The 16038-nt window shown below is 52.2% G+C and overlaps 1 protein-coding gene across 1 annotated transcript in view; it reads right to left on the minus strand.

Annotated features, from left to right (window-relative positions):
* SETD2 (SET domain containing 2, histone lysine methyltransferase) overlaps positions 1-16038 on the minus strand; it is a 147224-nt gene that overhangs the window by 85397 nt on the left and 45789 nt on the right. The window contains exons 3-4 of the mRNA XM_063924606.1: positions 9736-9751; positions 919-5210 (exon numbers count right to left, since the gene is read on the minus strand). Of these exons, the coding sequence (XP_063780676.1) occupies positions 919-5210; positions 9736-9751 (4308 nt within the window). The remainder of the gene's footprint in view (positions 1-918; positions 5211-9735; positions 9752-16038) is intronic.

Below are 16038 nucleotides of genomic sequence, written 5' to 3' on the forward strand. Positions count from 1 at the left end.
CAATAATTTGACACTATGAGTTACAAGTACAAACGGCAACACTTGTTTTTCTCATGTTTTCCCTACACTTGCTTGATTTACTATTCACGTGGACACATATATTGTGATTTACTATCCACGTGGACACATATATTGTGATTTACTATTCACGTGGACACATATATTGTGATTTACTATCCACGTGGACACATACATTTTGATTTACTATACACGTGGACACATATGTTGTGATTTGCCATCCACGTGGACACATATATTGTGATTTACTATCCACGTGGACACATATATTGTGATTTACTATCCACGTGGACACATATATTGTGATTTACTATCCACGTGGACACATATGTTATGATTTACTATCCACGTGGACACATATGTTGTGATTTACTATCTTCATAGAACTGCGCAGCCGCTAAGCACGTCTTACAGCAGACTCATGGAAGCCATTACTATTGCCCATCTGCAGACACACCAATCAGGTGCTAGAACGGAGCAAAACGCAGGCTGAAGCCCGCAACGCTACATCAATCTGCTATACAGGGGCTACAGTACAATCATTTTGAGGGGCAATGATAAACTCAGATCGGGTAAAGTGAGAAAATCCGCTGAGAGATCTAGAACAGGGACAGTCTGCCAAATATAGATATATAGATATTATATGAAGCATTGTATATTTATCCCACTCTTCTCCAGAGTAAGAGGCACAAAGCGTTCCGTAAAGCATAGTTACATACAGTCGGCAGGGCCGTTGCATTGGCATTTGTGGATGAGGTTTAATTTGGTTGGATGACGGTTGTTACTGCTATTGATGATATACGTATAACGCAGCGTCCCTGTGTATAATAAGCCATGTTGTGCTAAGTACACAGAGGAAAAAAGAGGGAAAAGCAGACTAGAAAGAACAAGGAACATTACCTTTCTGTTAAGTAAAGATTCTCTTCAATCAGGTCAAAGTAGGGAGGCATCTTCCCATACTTGGAAAACTCTTTCCAGTGCTGCGGGTCCCTAAATTCGTCCATGGGGCAGAGGGTGCCCGCCTTCCCTTGCTTGGAGGCCGGAGAGTCAATGAGACTTGCCTCCATCCTCAGTTTCCTCTTCTCCAGGGCATCTACATCGTTCTCAGAGTCGCTCTCCATCTCTTGTCTTCTCTTTTTGGGTGGTCCTCTATCCTTTAGGTCCGCTCGATCCCTCACCACTGGCTCTCTCCTCTCGCTTCGCGGCACATTCTCCTTCACGGAATTGCTGCTGATCTCATGAGCTTGCACGGAGCCAATCTCTCTAGATTTATCATAGTAAGACTTATTGGGATGCCGCGAAAAGTCCTGCGCTTGATTGTTTTCCAAACCAAAGTCATCGTCCTCGTCATTGTAACAGTTTGTAAGAGAGTCGGCAGCGTGGCCAGAGGAATTGCCATAGGAAAACATGGGGGCTTTGTTGTGGTATCTGGGATCCCAATAACCATTGTCTCCCCTGTAATTATGAGAACGATCATATACACCGCTGCAATGCTGCTGTTCATTACTAAAGTGCATGTAACTGCTATCAGGTGGCTGGTAAGTGCTACTCGGCTTTTCAAAGTCCCAAATCAGATCAGACACGTCTTCTGTTGCCTGGAACCCATCAACTTTGGAAAAGTCTCCACCCCCTGTTGTATGACTGTATAGCGCTTCCTGTTGCCAACTGTCTGGTCTCTCTGCGGAGTTCTGAATTGGTGGGTGGTTGGATATGATAGGCTTAGGAGGAGGAGCTGGCACTGCTGGCTCTTCTGGTTGAAGAGTAAGTGCTCTGACTTGACTTGGGGCAACAGGCTCTTTCATGTTATCTTCAATAGAGGCATCACCCTCAGTTTTATTTTCAGAGGTCAACTGGTGGCTTGTGCTGACGTCAGTATCACATGGAGGGTGCTGGATCTCTGGTTCTGGAGAATGGACTGAAAGAGGACTTGGTTCTGGAGAATGAACTGAAAGAGGACTTGGTACTGGAGTGATGGCTTCTTCCTCATCTTCTAGTATGTTGGACATTTCATTGCTCACAACTACTTCAGGGACTTCATCATTAACTTCTTCTAATGTGTTATCTTCAGGTAGATTTGCATCTTTCTCATCAGGTTCCTCAGGCACCATTTCTGGGTGATCAGAGGATGGGGATGAATTTGCTTCATCCACGGTTAACGTAGAGGTCTTGGGGACCACCACAACTGACTGCAAACGGTTCCTGGGGAGCCCGCTGTCATCAGAATCGGTGTCATCTGACTCACTCTCTTCACTTTCGCTTTCTTCCGATTCTGAATAATAAGCCCTGACAGCGTTAATGAAGTTTACTGTAGGTTTAATGATGTCAGGGATTAGTTGTGGAGCATCTTTTTGTATCTTCTCAGCACCACCAGCTGTTTGGACCTCCTCATTCTCCTCAGAAGATTCATGGTTTTCTTTCTGGACCTCCAACTCTTTCTTTAGAGATGCGGGTGAAAGAAAAGAACTTTCTTGAAGGGCCACATTTTCTGAAATGGTCTGTGGAGAACATCTGATTTGCAAAGCATTTTCTTCGTCCAAATACGGGGATAATGGTGGGGTTTCATCTTCCATGTGATCTACACTACACACAGTGATTTCAGTGGTAAGACAGAACTCTTCGCTAATGAGTGGATCATCACTTGTAGTCATTTCTAGAACACATGGCTCCATCTCTGGGGAGAGATCAGGGGACGGTGTAGTTTCAGGAGTCAATTCATTGTCCATAGTCTCTGCCGTATGTAATTTTTCTGGAATCAAAATGGTAACCTGGGGCATAGATTGATCTAGAAATGAGGAATCATCCTCAACCACTGGTTCTGGCTCGGAACAATGCAATTCATCTGTGGGAGTTTCGATATAGTCATTGTATGAGTCCATTTCGTTTGTAGCGTGGAGAGGACTTGACTCTTTGGCGCGGTTCTCCATGATTTGTTGGTCTTTTGTCTCTGCCACAGACATCGATTCTTCTTTCTGTGTAACAGAAGCAGAACACTCACCTTTAGCATTCAGAGAAATGCTGTCATTGCACCGATCATAGACCCCTAACCCATTATGCCGATGTGTTGCATGAGCCTCTCCTGCATACTCCAACTTATCTGGTGTCTTAGCCACGCTTTGAGCTGAGACACGTGGGGAATCTGGCTCTTCTACAGTAGGGGTGTCTAAATGACAGCTGTCAGCGCACTGCATCTCATTCTGCTCTTCTGTTGGAGCATCATCTGTTGAACTGAGGGTCACAAAATCCCAAGTGTGTCCAGGGGAGAGATCATAATTCATCAGAGGACTTCTACTTTGGTTGTCATCGGTTGTTGTCCGAGCAGAACTTTTTCTGGCAGAATCCCGACTGCTGGGTGATCCGTTTTCCGTAAAGGGGGAACGATCGTTCTTTTTAAAGGAAATATTAGAAGAACTCTGCAGATCAGCCGGACCACCCTTCACGTGGACAGTTATTTCTGCAGAAACAGCTTCTTCTGTTTTGACTATTATCTGCTCCTCTCTGTTTACCAGCTTCATCTCCAAGTCCCACTTTGAAATCTTAGTTCCAGATTTCACATGATCTGGTTTGGAGTCTGCGAATTTGGTGGCGTTTGATTTGAAACTGGAACTTGTACCACTGTCCATTCTGGAGTGGGTAGACCCTTGTTTAACATCAGTTTCTTTTTGAGGAGAACATTTTTTGACGTACGCTCTTTCCGAGGACCAGAGATCTTTTTCAGCTCTGCTTGTGGCTCTTCCCCTTCGATCGGAGTTATGAGAAGACTCAAATTTAGAATCCTTATCATATTTTGAATCTTTATCATATTTTGAATGTGAAGTAGTCCTGGTTTCTCTGAAAGATGAGGAATGAGAGCTAGACGATGGGCGTCGGGAATCACTTGATCTGGAATGAGTTCTTCTATGATCATCTTCTGAATCAGAACTGTCTCTTGCTCTGCTGTCTGCATAGGAGTGAGAATATCTTGTCCTGTATGGGGAACTTTTATGGTACCGTCGTTCAGGCTCGTAATAATGTGAGCGGTCAGATCTGGAATATGATGAGCTACTTTTTGGACCTCTGTCAGACCTAGACCTGGAACGTGACCTGGAATGAGACCTACTCCTTCTCCTGTCACGGTCTGACCTAGAATGAGAGTACGAGTATTTTGAATCTCTGCCTAACTTGGAATAACTAGAATGTTTCTGATCTTTTCCAGACTTCGATCTTGATGAAGAATATTTCCCACCGTCGTCACTTCTCAGACACATTGAGCTTCTTTTGGAGTCTCTTTCCCTGCTTGTAGCCGTTTTATTCTCATGTGACCGGTGGCTTGAGGAGGTCTGAATGGAATCTTCGTCAGACTCCGAGCCAGCTGCCAAAGAATCCGAGTGGGACAGCTTTGTTTTCGCACTGAGCTTTTCTGGGCTTGGATTTGATTTGATGTTTTGTAAACTGGCTGAATTCTTACCGTCTTTCCCAATATGGGAGTATTCCTTTGACGGAGTTGTCTCTGTCTTGTCAGCAACCGCCTGAGTGCTCGAGCTTTCTACAACAGAAACTATTGAGCGCTCTTTACTGTCCTTCTTGCCAGCTTTCGGTGAGTCAGAAGGCGATAACGACTGATCTTTAGAGAACGCAATAAACTTAGGTACTTTCTCGGATGATGGCGGCAAAACCAAGCTGGTGGCAGCTGTAACTACTTCTGGTTCCAGCAAAGACTTTATGTTTTCCAATGGTGACCCTTTTGTGGAGGACAAAGGGGATGTGGGCACTGCTAATGAGACAGCAGGCGGTGGGGGCGGAGGTGGTGGCGATAGAGGTTGTGGTGCTGGTAGCTTGTTTGTAACACTTAGAAGATGCTTTTTGAAATGAATTTTTCCCAGTCCAACCTTGTGTTTTGTAGGAGAAACTTCCGTAGCTGCCCCGGTGGATTCTGCAAAGTCCATCTTAAGCTTTGAGATATGCTCGGCTGGACTGAGGGCGGGTGGCGCAGTCTGCGACTCATTCTGCTTGTCGTTGGCTAACGAGGACGTCAGCAATCTGTTCTGTAAGGTTTTCTTTGTAAAACTAAAGCTAAAAGAGACCTTCTGTCGTCCCTGCTCTTCCAAATTGACCTTGGATTTGGTTCCTTTCGGTAGGAATCTGCTTGAGGAAACGCCCTTGAATGTGGATGACGTTTTGCCGAATCCAAACTTCGAGGAGCTTTCATTCTTGGCCTGCGATAAAACAGAGTATGTATAAGATCAAATGCTTTACTACATTTCACTTTACATCTCATCTGGTTTTAAATCATGGTGAATTCTTTAACAGCACCACAGTATATTATAGGAGGGGGAGTGTGGTGATCCCGCAGGAGGCAGCGCCCAGTCTACTCGTGATTGTGGTAGTGGAGATACGGGCTGTGTTATGGCGTGAGGAGAGGAATGAAGGCAGTGTGAAGGCACAGTTATATAGTGGGAGGAGCAGGGTCTCCAGCAGCACAGAGTATATCAGGAGATAAGTGATGTTAGTGAGGACAGGGCTGCATGTGACGGGCAGTGACATGATGTGAGGAGGGGAATGGAGGCAGCAGGAAGCCACAGTCTGAGAGTTATATAGTGGGAGGAGCAGGGTCCCCAGCAGCACAGAGTATATCAGGAGATGAGTGATATGTCAGTGAGGACAGAGCTGCATGTGACAGGGGCAGTGACATGATGTGAGGAGGGGAATGGAGGCAGCAGGAAGCCACAGACTGAGAGTTATATAGTGGGAGGAGCAGGGTCCCCAGCAGCACAGAGTATATCAGAAGATGAGTGATGTGTCAGTGAGGACAGGGGGCATGTGACAGGGGCAGTGACATGATGTGAGGAGGGGAATGGAGGCAGCAGGAAGCCACAGACTGAGAGTTATATAGTGGGAGGAGCAGGGTCCCCAGCAGCACAGAGTATATCAGAAGATGAGTGATGTGTCAGTGAGGACAGGGCTGCATGTGACAGGGGCAGTGACATGATGTGAGGAGGGGAATGGAGGCAGCAGGAAGCCACAGACTGAGAGTTATATAGTGGGAGAAGCAGGGTCCCCAGCAGCACAGAGTATATCAGGAGATGAGTGATGTGTCAGTGAGGACAGGGCTGCATGTGACAGGGGCAGTGACAGGCGAGGAGAGGAATGGAGGCAGCAGGAAGCCACAGACTGAAAGTTATATAGAGAGAGGAGCAGGGTCCCCAGCAGCACAGAGTATATCAGGAGATGAGTGATATGTCAGTGAGGACAGAGCTGCATGTGACAGGGGCAGTGACATGATGTGAGGAGGGGAATGGAGGCAGCAGGAAGTCACAGACTGAGCGGTATATAGTGGGAAGAGCATGGTCCCCAGCAGCACAGAGTATATCAGGAGATGAGTGATATGTCAGTGAGGACAGGGCTGCATGTGACAGGGGCAGTGACATGATGTGAGGAGGGGAATGGAGGCAGCAGGAAGCCACAGACTGAGAGTTATATAGTGGGAGGAGCAGGGTCCCTAGCAGCACAGAGTATATCAGGAGATTAGTGATGTTAGTGAGGACAGGGCTGCATGTGATGGGCAGTGACATGATGCGAGGAGGGTAATGGAGGCAGCAGGAAGCCACAGACAGAGTTATATAGTGGGAGGAGAAGGGTCCCCAGCAGCACAGAGTATATCAGGAGATGAGTGATGTGTCAGTGAGGAGAGGGCTGCATGTGACAGGGGCAGTGACATGATGTGAGGAGGGGAATGGAGGCAGCAGGAAGCCACAGACTGAGAGTTATATAGTGGGAGGAGCAGGGTCCCCAGCAGCACAGAGTATATCAGAAGATGAGTGATGTGTCAGTGAGGACAGGGCTGCATGTGACAGGGGCAGTGACATGATGTGAGGAGGGGAATGGAGGCAGCAGGAAGCCACAGACTGAGAGTTATATAGTGGGAGAAGCAGGGTCCCCAGCAGCACAGAGTATATCAGGAGATGAGTGATGTGTCAGTGAGGACAGGGCTGCATGTGACAGGGGCAGTGACAGGCGAGGAGAGGAATGGAGGCAGCAGGAAGCCACAGACTGAAAGTTATATAGAGAGAGGAGCAGGGTCCCCAGCAGCACAGAGTATATCAGGAGATGAGTGATGTGTCAGTGAGGACAGGGCTGCATGTGACAGGGGCAGTGACATGATGTGAGGAGGGGAATGGAGGCAGCAGGAAGCCACAGACAGAGATACTGTAGGAAGTAGCAGGTTCGTCCATACAGCACAGAGCAGCGACATGAGGCAGAAATCTGATCTGACGTGAAGGAGCATACAATGAATTGGCATTAGGTGTATTTTTGTACTTACAGTTTACCCTGAGGCCATACACAGACAAAGGTTACGCCTCGCCTCCATGAGAATGGGTTCGATAAATAGAATGGAAAACTCCTCCTGCTGCATTCTCACAGGACAGGAGCAAAACATAAATGACGCAGCCTTGGAGAAAGGGCCAAGGAAGCCAATACCCCGGAGGAAAGGCCAGAGAGCCGACCACAGGCCAAAGAGGAAATACCGACACAGGAAGTCGGCTTTCCAGAGATCAACGGAAGAAAACAAGACAGGGAACTGACTGTGGTCCTCCCATAAATAGAAAGGAAGCCCCCCATGCCTGTATATGAGGGGACAACCAAGGAAAGACGTACCCCTAGGTGGCACTACAGGGGATGCTTATGAAAACAGTGGATATAAGAAGAGAGACTGCCAGACTCCGAACACCAACAAAACAAGCTAAATATACAACTAATCCTCACACTGAAACCGCCCGACGGTACTTAGAAATAGGAATGATAACAAGTTATACACTAAAATAAAGCAATTACATTATTTCAATCAGACAAAAAGTGCTCATTGGGTGTGCTTGTAAACGCATGGCATGTTTAGCAGTAATGTCTCGTCCCTAGACCCGTCTGCTGCTAGAGGATGAGGACTGGCAGCTAGAAATCCTATTGGGAAGGACGGGTTTCACCAGGCTGGGAACGACTGTGCCGCTAACTTATCTACAGCGTGCGTCAGCGGCTTCATCCCCTATTAGACCTTCAGCTTCATCCCCTACTAGACCTTCGGCTTCATCCCCTACTAGACCTTCGGCTTCATCCCCTAAAAGCATCAATGGCCGTGTTTTTTTAAATGTACATCTGTTAGTTAAAAGAACATAATTTAAGCAATAAAAAACTTTTTGTAGATGACATCTGGTCCACCAAACTATCTTTAAATAATCTTTTTAAAAAATGGAAGAAAGCGCTGTTTCTCTGTCTATTCTTGGGTATACTGACAGAGACTTATTTGATACCCACGGACACCAAAGACCTCCCTACCCTGAGTCACTGACTGAAGTTACTACACATGGATGGATGGAAGGAAGATGGGGCAGAAGACGCCGTCCTGCATGGACACCAGGACCAGTAACAAATCTGCTAATCATCAAAATATTCCATCTGCTTCACTGCGATATTCTTATTTAGTCTAAGGGAATTAATTTCTCCACACGCTGGATCTGTGAGAATCCATGAGAGGATGAAATGGCTCTGGCCACACCTGAAATGGGAATCGTTATCCTCCTTTACAGGCTCATAAACCGAAGCACATTGTCGACACTTCCAAAACTCCAAAGCGATGCAAGACCCAATAGAGTTCACCTCGACATAACTATTACCACGACACCAGCTGCTCTGGGGGAAAGCTAATTTGGATCCCTACCTTAAAAAGGGAGAACGAGGGTTCACCAGGAAATTGTAAGTCCTAAATGTTTGGGGCAGAATGAGATGCTCAATAGTCTGAGGCCCTACCTGGTCATCTTGCCTGGTTTCACTTTCATCTTCACTCAAGGAGGTGTCTGACCATTAACTCATCCAATACACTCCCCAAGAGCCTAACCAGTGGGAAAGGAGAATGTGTTCAATACAAGGAATGAGTGACCATTCATCAAAATTTTTGGCAAGTTTTGTGTTGGATTGAATAAGGAACCAAGGGCAGGCTGGTTAGAAGTTATTCCTGAGAACTGGACAGACCACAAGAAGAAGGAGTATAGCTTAGGCCATCAATACCCTCGCTATAGTGGAATGAGCAAATTAAACCTGAAAGTGCCCCACTTGGCAACCTACAAAAGGACATAGAATTCCTTGAGCTGGTAATACTGGGAGAAGAGTCCACCTTGTTGGACAGCACCTTTGTCCTCTGAGAAGACTGGATAAGGTAGGGTGGCATAGCCAAAGCAAATATGGAAGCTGTGGGTAAACTGGAATGATTGTTCAGGCATGCACCCTATTAGGAGAGCACTACAAAGCTTTCCATTCATGAAAAGCCACCCACACCGATGAGTACAGGTATCCTAGGGGCCTAAGATGGTCAGGTGCTAGAGAAGGATGGTCAACGCCGTGAATGATCAGTGACTCGGTGATGCTAAGTGACCAAGAGTCTACTTAGTAAGATGCCAGGCGTAGTGGTGGGTCTGAAGTGTGTTAGGGGCACGTGAAAGGTAATGAAGTTAGTCCCCACGTGGTGCTACTAATGGAGCAAGAAAAGGGGAGGTCAGTGACCTGTAACCCACTGGTAACATATAACCAACGGTCTGTGCCCACCTACAGCAAAGGGAGGAAAGCTGGTATCAGGCATGATGACACTAAAGCCGTAGCCATAATAAGGCATGGTGCCGAAAATAGATAACCCAATTATTACTAGGATTCCAAGACATTATACAGATAATAAGGACAGGGGAACGCTGAACTTACCTCATTTTCTTCTTCACTGTTGTAATGCAAAGGAAAATACATGCAAAGAAAGAAAGAAAGATTATTACAGAGACTGAAATTAGCAGACATTCAATGCACGGAAATCATAATCATTTCATAATAGCAGGAATTACTCTGACATGATAACATATCCATCACATTGCAGCATGGGATACATATCCACCAGTACTGCACCGCCCGTGGCAGCTGGGCCACCAGTACTGCACCGTCTGTGGCAGCCGGGATACATATCCACCAGTACTGCACCGTCCGTGGCAGACGGGATACATATCCACCAGCACTGCACCGTCCGTGGCAGCCGGGATACATATCCACCAGCACTGCACCGGCCGTGGCAGCCGGGCCACCAGTACTGCACCGTCCGTGGCAGCCAGGATACATATCCACCAGTACTGAACCATCCGTGGCAGCTGGGATACATATCCACCAGTACTGCACCGGCCGTGGCAGCCAGGCCACCAGCACTGCACCGTCCGTGGCAGCCAGGCCACCAGTACTGCACCGTCCGTGGCAGCCGGGATACATATCCACCAGCACTGCACCGTCCGTGGCAGCATGGGATACATATCCACCATCACTGCACCGTCCGTGGCAGCATGGGATACATATCCACCAGCACTGCACCGTCCGTGGCAGCATGGGATACATATCCACCAGCACTGCACCGTCCGTGGCAGCATGGGATACATATCCACCAGCACTGCACCGTCAGTGGCAGTCGGGACACTTATCCACCAGCACTGCACCGTCACTGGCAGTCGGGACACTTATCCACCAGCACTGCACCGTGCGTGGCAGCTGGGATACATATCCACCAGCACTGCACCGTCCGTGGCAGCCAGGGTACATATCCACCAGCACTGCACCGTCCGTGGCAGCCGGGACACAGATCCACCAGTACTGCACCGGACGTGGCAGCATGGGATACATATCCACCAGCACTGCATCGTCCGTGGCAGCCAGGGTACATATCCACCAGCACTGCACCGTCCGTGGCAGCCGGGATGTACAACAGAAAGATGAAATAAAAGTAACATGAGCGAGCAGATTCGGCCGATGTATTCCGAGTTTCCCGGCCATACTCTCAGACGCTGCTGAAAGACACAGCTTCATTACTCCTACATAATAACAGGTTTGGCCAACGCATGGCAGGCGGTAGGCCACCTGGTCTTGGCATGAGCAGTATACTCTAATCCAGAGGCTGGCATGGCATTCTGGGGCTTGTAGTTTCACAACAACTACCTGAAAGGTAAGTATGGACACTTATTTGTATGAAAGCACAAAGTGTAACTTGCCGCAGACTGTCTCCGGGGCATGTATCACATGTATGTGGAAGGAGTTCCATTTACCACACGTATGTAACAAGGCCGAGTGATCATGAAATGGGGACCACAGATCCCTACGTTCAACATACCGTCTGCACAAACAGGTTTATTCTAAACTTCCACCAGCTGAGAGTCTAGGTCTAGCTCTGGGTCAGTAGCTATACATGGAGGGCGCCTGTGTATACTCTCCTATAATCACAGCCCGGCCGGACCCTAACAGACCGAGAGGCCCACCTAACGTCCTACTAAAGAAGCAGGAAACGTATAGGGACAGCCATCGCATGGAGACCCCCGCTCACTCCTAAGTGCAGCCCCCGTGTAACCTTGGCCTCGTCTCTTGTATCTCAGACACCAGAAATAGACTGTGAGCTTCATCTGGCAGCAGCTGCGCCGGAGACGTCTGCATACAATGCTGGATAACATAAGCCACAGGCAGGCCCACATAAACATCCCCCATCATTTACCCCAGTATCAGGCGTCTGTGCTCTGTACATCTATATTGTGGCATAAGAAGCAAAAGAACAAACTGTGGCAGCATCCTGTCTCAGGGTCTTTATCCAGCAGCGCTTTCCTCCGAGCCCTCCGCTTTCTTACTGCTGGTTAAAGAGCCCTTACTGAATAGATCCATGTTTTCCTGTGTGGCCGGGGACACTGCCCCAGCCCCGTGTGGCCGGGGACACTGCCCCAGCCCCGTGTGGCCGGGGACACTGCCCCAGCCCCGTGTGGCCGGGGACACTGCCCCAGCCCCGTGTGGCCGGGGACACTGCCCCAGCCCCGTGTGGCCGGGGACACAGACCCGCCTCGCCCCGCGTGGCCGGGGACACAGACCCGCCCCGCGTGGCCGGGGACACAGACCCGCCCCGCGTGGCCGGGGACACAGACCCGCCCCGCCCCGTGTGGCCGGGGACACAGACCCGCCCCGCCCCGTGTGGCCGGGGACACAGACCCGCCCCGCCCCGTGTGGCCGGGGACACAGACCCGCCCCGCCCCGTGTGGCCGGGGACACAGACCCGCCCCGCCCCGTGTGGCCGGGGACACAGACCCGCCCCGCCCCGTGTGGCCGGGGACACAGACCCGCCCCGTGTGGCCGGGGACACAGACCCGCCCCGCCCCGTGTGGCCGGGGACACCGATCCGCCCCGCCCTCTGTGGCCGGGGAGACAGACCCGCCTCGCCCTGTGTGGCCGGGGACACAGACCCGCCCCATGTGGCCAGGGACACAGACCGGCCACGCCCTATGTGGCCGGGGACACTGCCCCGCCCGCCCTGTGTGGCCGGGGACATTGTAGGCTTGAGACACTGCCCCGCCCACCCTGTGTGGCCGGGGACACTGTGGGATGGAGACACCGCCCCGCCCTGTGTGGCAGGGGTCACTGCCCCACCCCACCCTGCCCTGTGTGGCCGGGGACACTGCCCCGCCCCGCCCTGTGTGGCCGGGGACACTGCCCCGCCCTGTGTGGCCGTGGGACATTGGACTGATGTCTGCAGACATGCACAGTATTTTATTACATACGATCTTGTGAAATGCAGAAGCCTATCTGCCACACACGGGTAAGAGACGTAAACGGATAATGTAGGTAAATAACAATCCCATGTGCATCCACCTAGTTACCACTCCAATATGCCCCCATGTGGTGCAGATTTATCAGGCTGAGCCCAAACACCAATATATACGTAATGACTATCTGCCCCAGAATGTGCATTGGTTACATGCTAAATGCATGCAATTATTCTTCTATATTTATATGGCGGCTCATATACAGCCTCTGCGCCTTACACAGTGTATACAGAAAACGGACTTCCGGTACAGGAGGGTCTGATCCAGAGGTGGCGCTGCTGCGTTCCGCTTTTTTTGCCAGAGTCGCGGCTGCGATCATTAGGAAATATAGTGTCAGCTTTCCCTGGTGCATATGACTGCGCCCGACAGTGCCCGCACCCAGATGCCCACTTTCTGCATCTCTGCTCGCTGAAGCATCGCCACCTGCATCAGCCCCATGACAGAAGCAGTTTCTTCACCTGCACGCGGCCTCTGTGCGTGTCCGAGACTGTGATCTGATGGCGCGCCTTTGTGCATACATTCTGCGAAACGCGTGCGCTGTAGGAGTTGCAAATAATGGCTCAGATACGTGAGCAGCGGCGTTGTGTGCGCACCTCTGATCTAGCCCTCACGGGACACTACAGAGAGGAGGAATGTGACCGGTGTGTGATGTAGGTGCCCCGCACTGCAGAGTCTCCTCTCAGCGCGCAGTGTTGTACACAAAGGAGGCTTTATATATTCAGCCTGTTCCTCATCACTATGGGGCAAAATATCTCCTCTGACAAGACCCATCGCCCTAATAACCGCTTCTTTACAACGCGCCATACGCCTCTGGAAGCGGCCATATTGTGCGCAGATCCAGTGACATCCCTGGGGCACGAGGCACAACGTTGTAAATGACATTGCAATCCTGAAGAGATACTGAAATAATTGGACATTGCTAAATACTGTTAGATCGTTCTCCTTGCTCTGTATTGTAAAGGCCTCCAGATCCTGCAGGGAAGGCCTCACGGGGCGCTACGCTAGGGAGGCCTCACGGGGGCGCTACGCTAGGGAGGCCTCACGGGGGCGCTACGATAGGGAGGCCTCACGGGGGCGCAACGATAGGGAGGCCTCACGGGGGCGCAACGATAGGGAGGCCTCACGGGGGCGCTACGATAGGGAGGCCTCACGGGGGCGCTACGATAGGGAGGCCTCACGGGGGCGCTACAATAGGGAGGCCTCACGGGGGCGCTACGCTAGGGAGGCCTCACGGGGGCGCTACGCTAGGGAGGCCTCACGGGGGCGCTACGCTAGGGAGGCCTCACGGGGGCGCTACGCTAGGGAGGCCTCACGGGGGCGCTACGCTAGGGAGGCCTCACGGGGGCGCTACGCTAGGGAGGCCTCACGGGGGCGCTACGCTAGGGAGGCCTCACGGGGGCGCTACAATAGGGAGGCCTCACGGGGGCGCTACAATAGGGAGGCCTCACGGGGGGCGCTACAAAAGGGAGGCCTCACGGGGGGCGCTACAATAGGGAGGCCTCACGGGGGCGCTACAATAGGGAGGCCTCACGGGGGCGCTACAATAGGGAGGCCTCACGGGGGCGCTACAGTAGGGAGGCCTCACGGGGGCGCTACAGTAGGGAGGCCTCACGGGGGCGCTACAGTAGGGAGGCCTCACGGGGGCGCTACAATAGGGAGGCTTCACGGGGGCGCTACAGTAGGGAGGCCTCACGGGGGCGCTACAGTAGGGAGGCCTCACGGGGGCGCTACAGTAGGGAGGCCTCACGGGGGCGCTACAGTAGGGAGGCCTCACGGGGGCGCTACAGTAGGGAGGCCTCACGGGGGCGCTACAGTAGGGAGGCCTCACGGGGGCGCTACAGTAGGGAGGCCTCACGGGGGCGCTACAGTAGGGAGGCCTCACGGGGGCGCTACAGTAGGGAGGCCTCACGGGGGCGCTACAGTAGGGAGACCTCACGGGGGCGCTACAGTAGGGAGGCCTCACGGGGGCGCTACAGTAGGGAGGCCTCACGGGGGCGCTACAGTAGGGAGGCCTCACGGGGGCGCTACAGTAGGGAGGCCTCACGGGGGCGCTACAGTAGGGAGGCCTCACGGGGGCGCTACAGTAGGGAGGCCTCACGGGGGCGCTACAGTAGGGAGGCCTCACGGGGGCGCTACAGTAGGGAGGCCTCACGGGGGCGCTACAGTAGGGAGGCCTCACGGGGGCGCTACAGTAGGGAGGCCTCACGGGGGCGCTACAGTAGGGAGGCCTCACGGGGGCGCTACAGTAGGGAGGCCTCACGGGGGCGCTACAGTAGGGAGGCCTCACGGGGGCGCTACGCTAGGGAGGCCTCACGGGGGCGCTACGCTAGGGAGGCCTCACGGGGGCGCTACGCTAGGGAGGCCTCACGGGGGCGCTACAGTAGGGAGGCCTCACGGGGGCGCTACAGTAGGGAGGCCTCACGGGGGCGCTACAGTAGGGAGGCCTCACGGGGGCGCTACAGTAGGGAGGCCTCACGGGGGCGCTACAGTAGGGAGGCCTCACGGGGGCGCTACAGTAGGGAGGCCTCACGGGGGCGCTACAGTAGGGAGGCCTCACGGGGGCGCTACAGTAGGGAGGCCTCACGGGGGCGCTACAGTAGGGAGGCCTCACGGGGGCGCTACAGTAGGGAGGCCTCACGGGGGCGCTACAGTAGGGAGGCCTCACGGGGGCGCTACAGTAGGGAGGCCTCACGGGGGCGCTACAGTAGGGAGGCCTCACGGGGGCGCTACAGTAGGGAGGCCTCACGGGGGCGCTAGGGAGGCCTCACGGGGGCGCTACAGTAGGGAGGCCTTATGGGGCGTTAGGGAGGCAGATGTGCGTTTCTCCCCTCAGTTCCGGCGTTTGTGCTTTGATAATAAAATAACAGCAGTTGCTCTCCTGCAGAAGTGATTCCCGGGAGGGGAAGAGACGCTTCCTCTAGTGGTCTGAGTGTATGCATTTACTGTAGCAGATCTGCGGTGATACACAAAGTCACAGATAATGCAGATGGTTCAGTGGGACTTGTGACTGGGCGAGGAAGGTGTACCTCTAGCACACAAGAGCCACACGTGATATCCCTGCCGGCCCGTCGTCATCTCACAATCAGGGAAGATAAAAACCATCCGTGGTCCCAGGAGACGTCTCCAGTGTCCTGTCTGCCCTGTGTGACCGCGGATAGGACTTTCATTAGACCGGTGAGCTCGCATTCCCCTCTCTGGTGACTGAGTTTCGTTGTCATGGCAACAAGGCGAGGAGTTTAAATGACGGCAGTCACTAAGCAGGAGGCGGCAGCTGCTGCCCGGATCCTGCCCACATTCTAGATCACTGTATATGGGTATAAGATTCCAACATCAGAACCGTACACAGCAGTGCAACGCACATACGGAGCAGTGTAATACTGTATACACCCCGATACCCGGG

Source organism: Pseudophryne corroboree, chromosome 5 (genome assembly GCF_028390025.1).
Source record: "Pseudophryne corroboree isolate aPseCor3 chromosome 5, aPseCor3.hap2, whole genome shotgun sequence".
NCBI lineage: Eukaryota > Metazoa > Chordata > Amphibia > Anura > Myobatrachidae > Pseudophryne > Pseudophryne corroboree.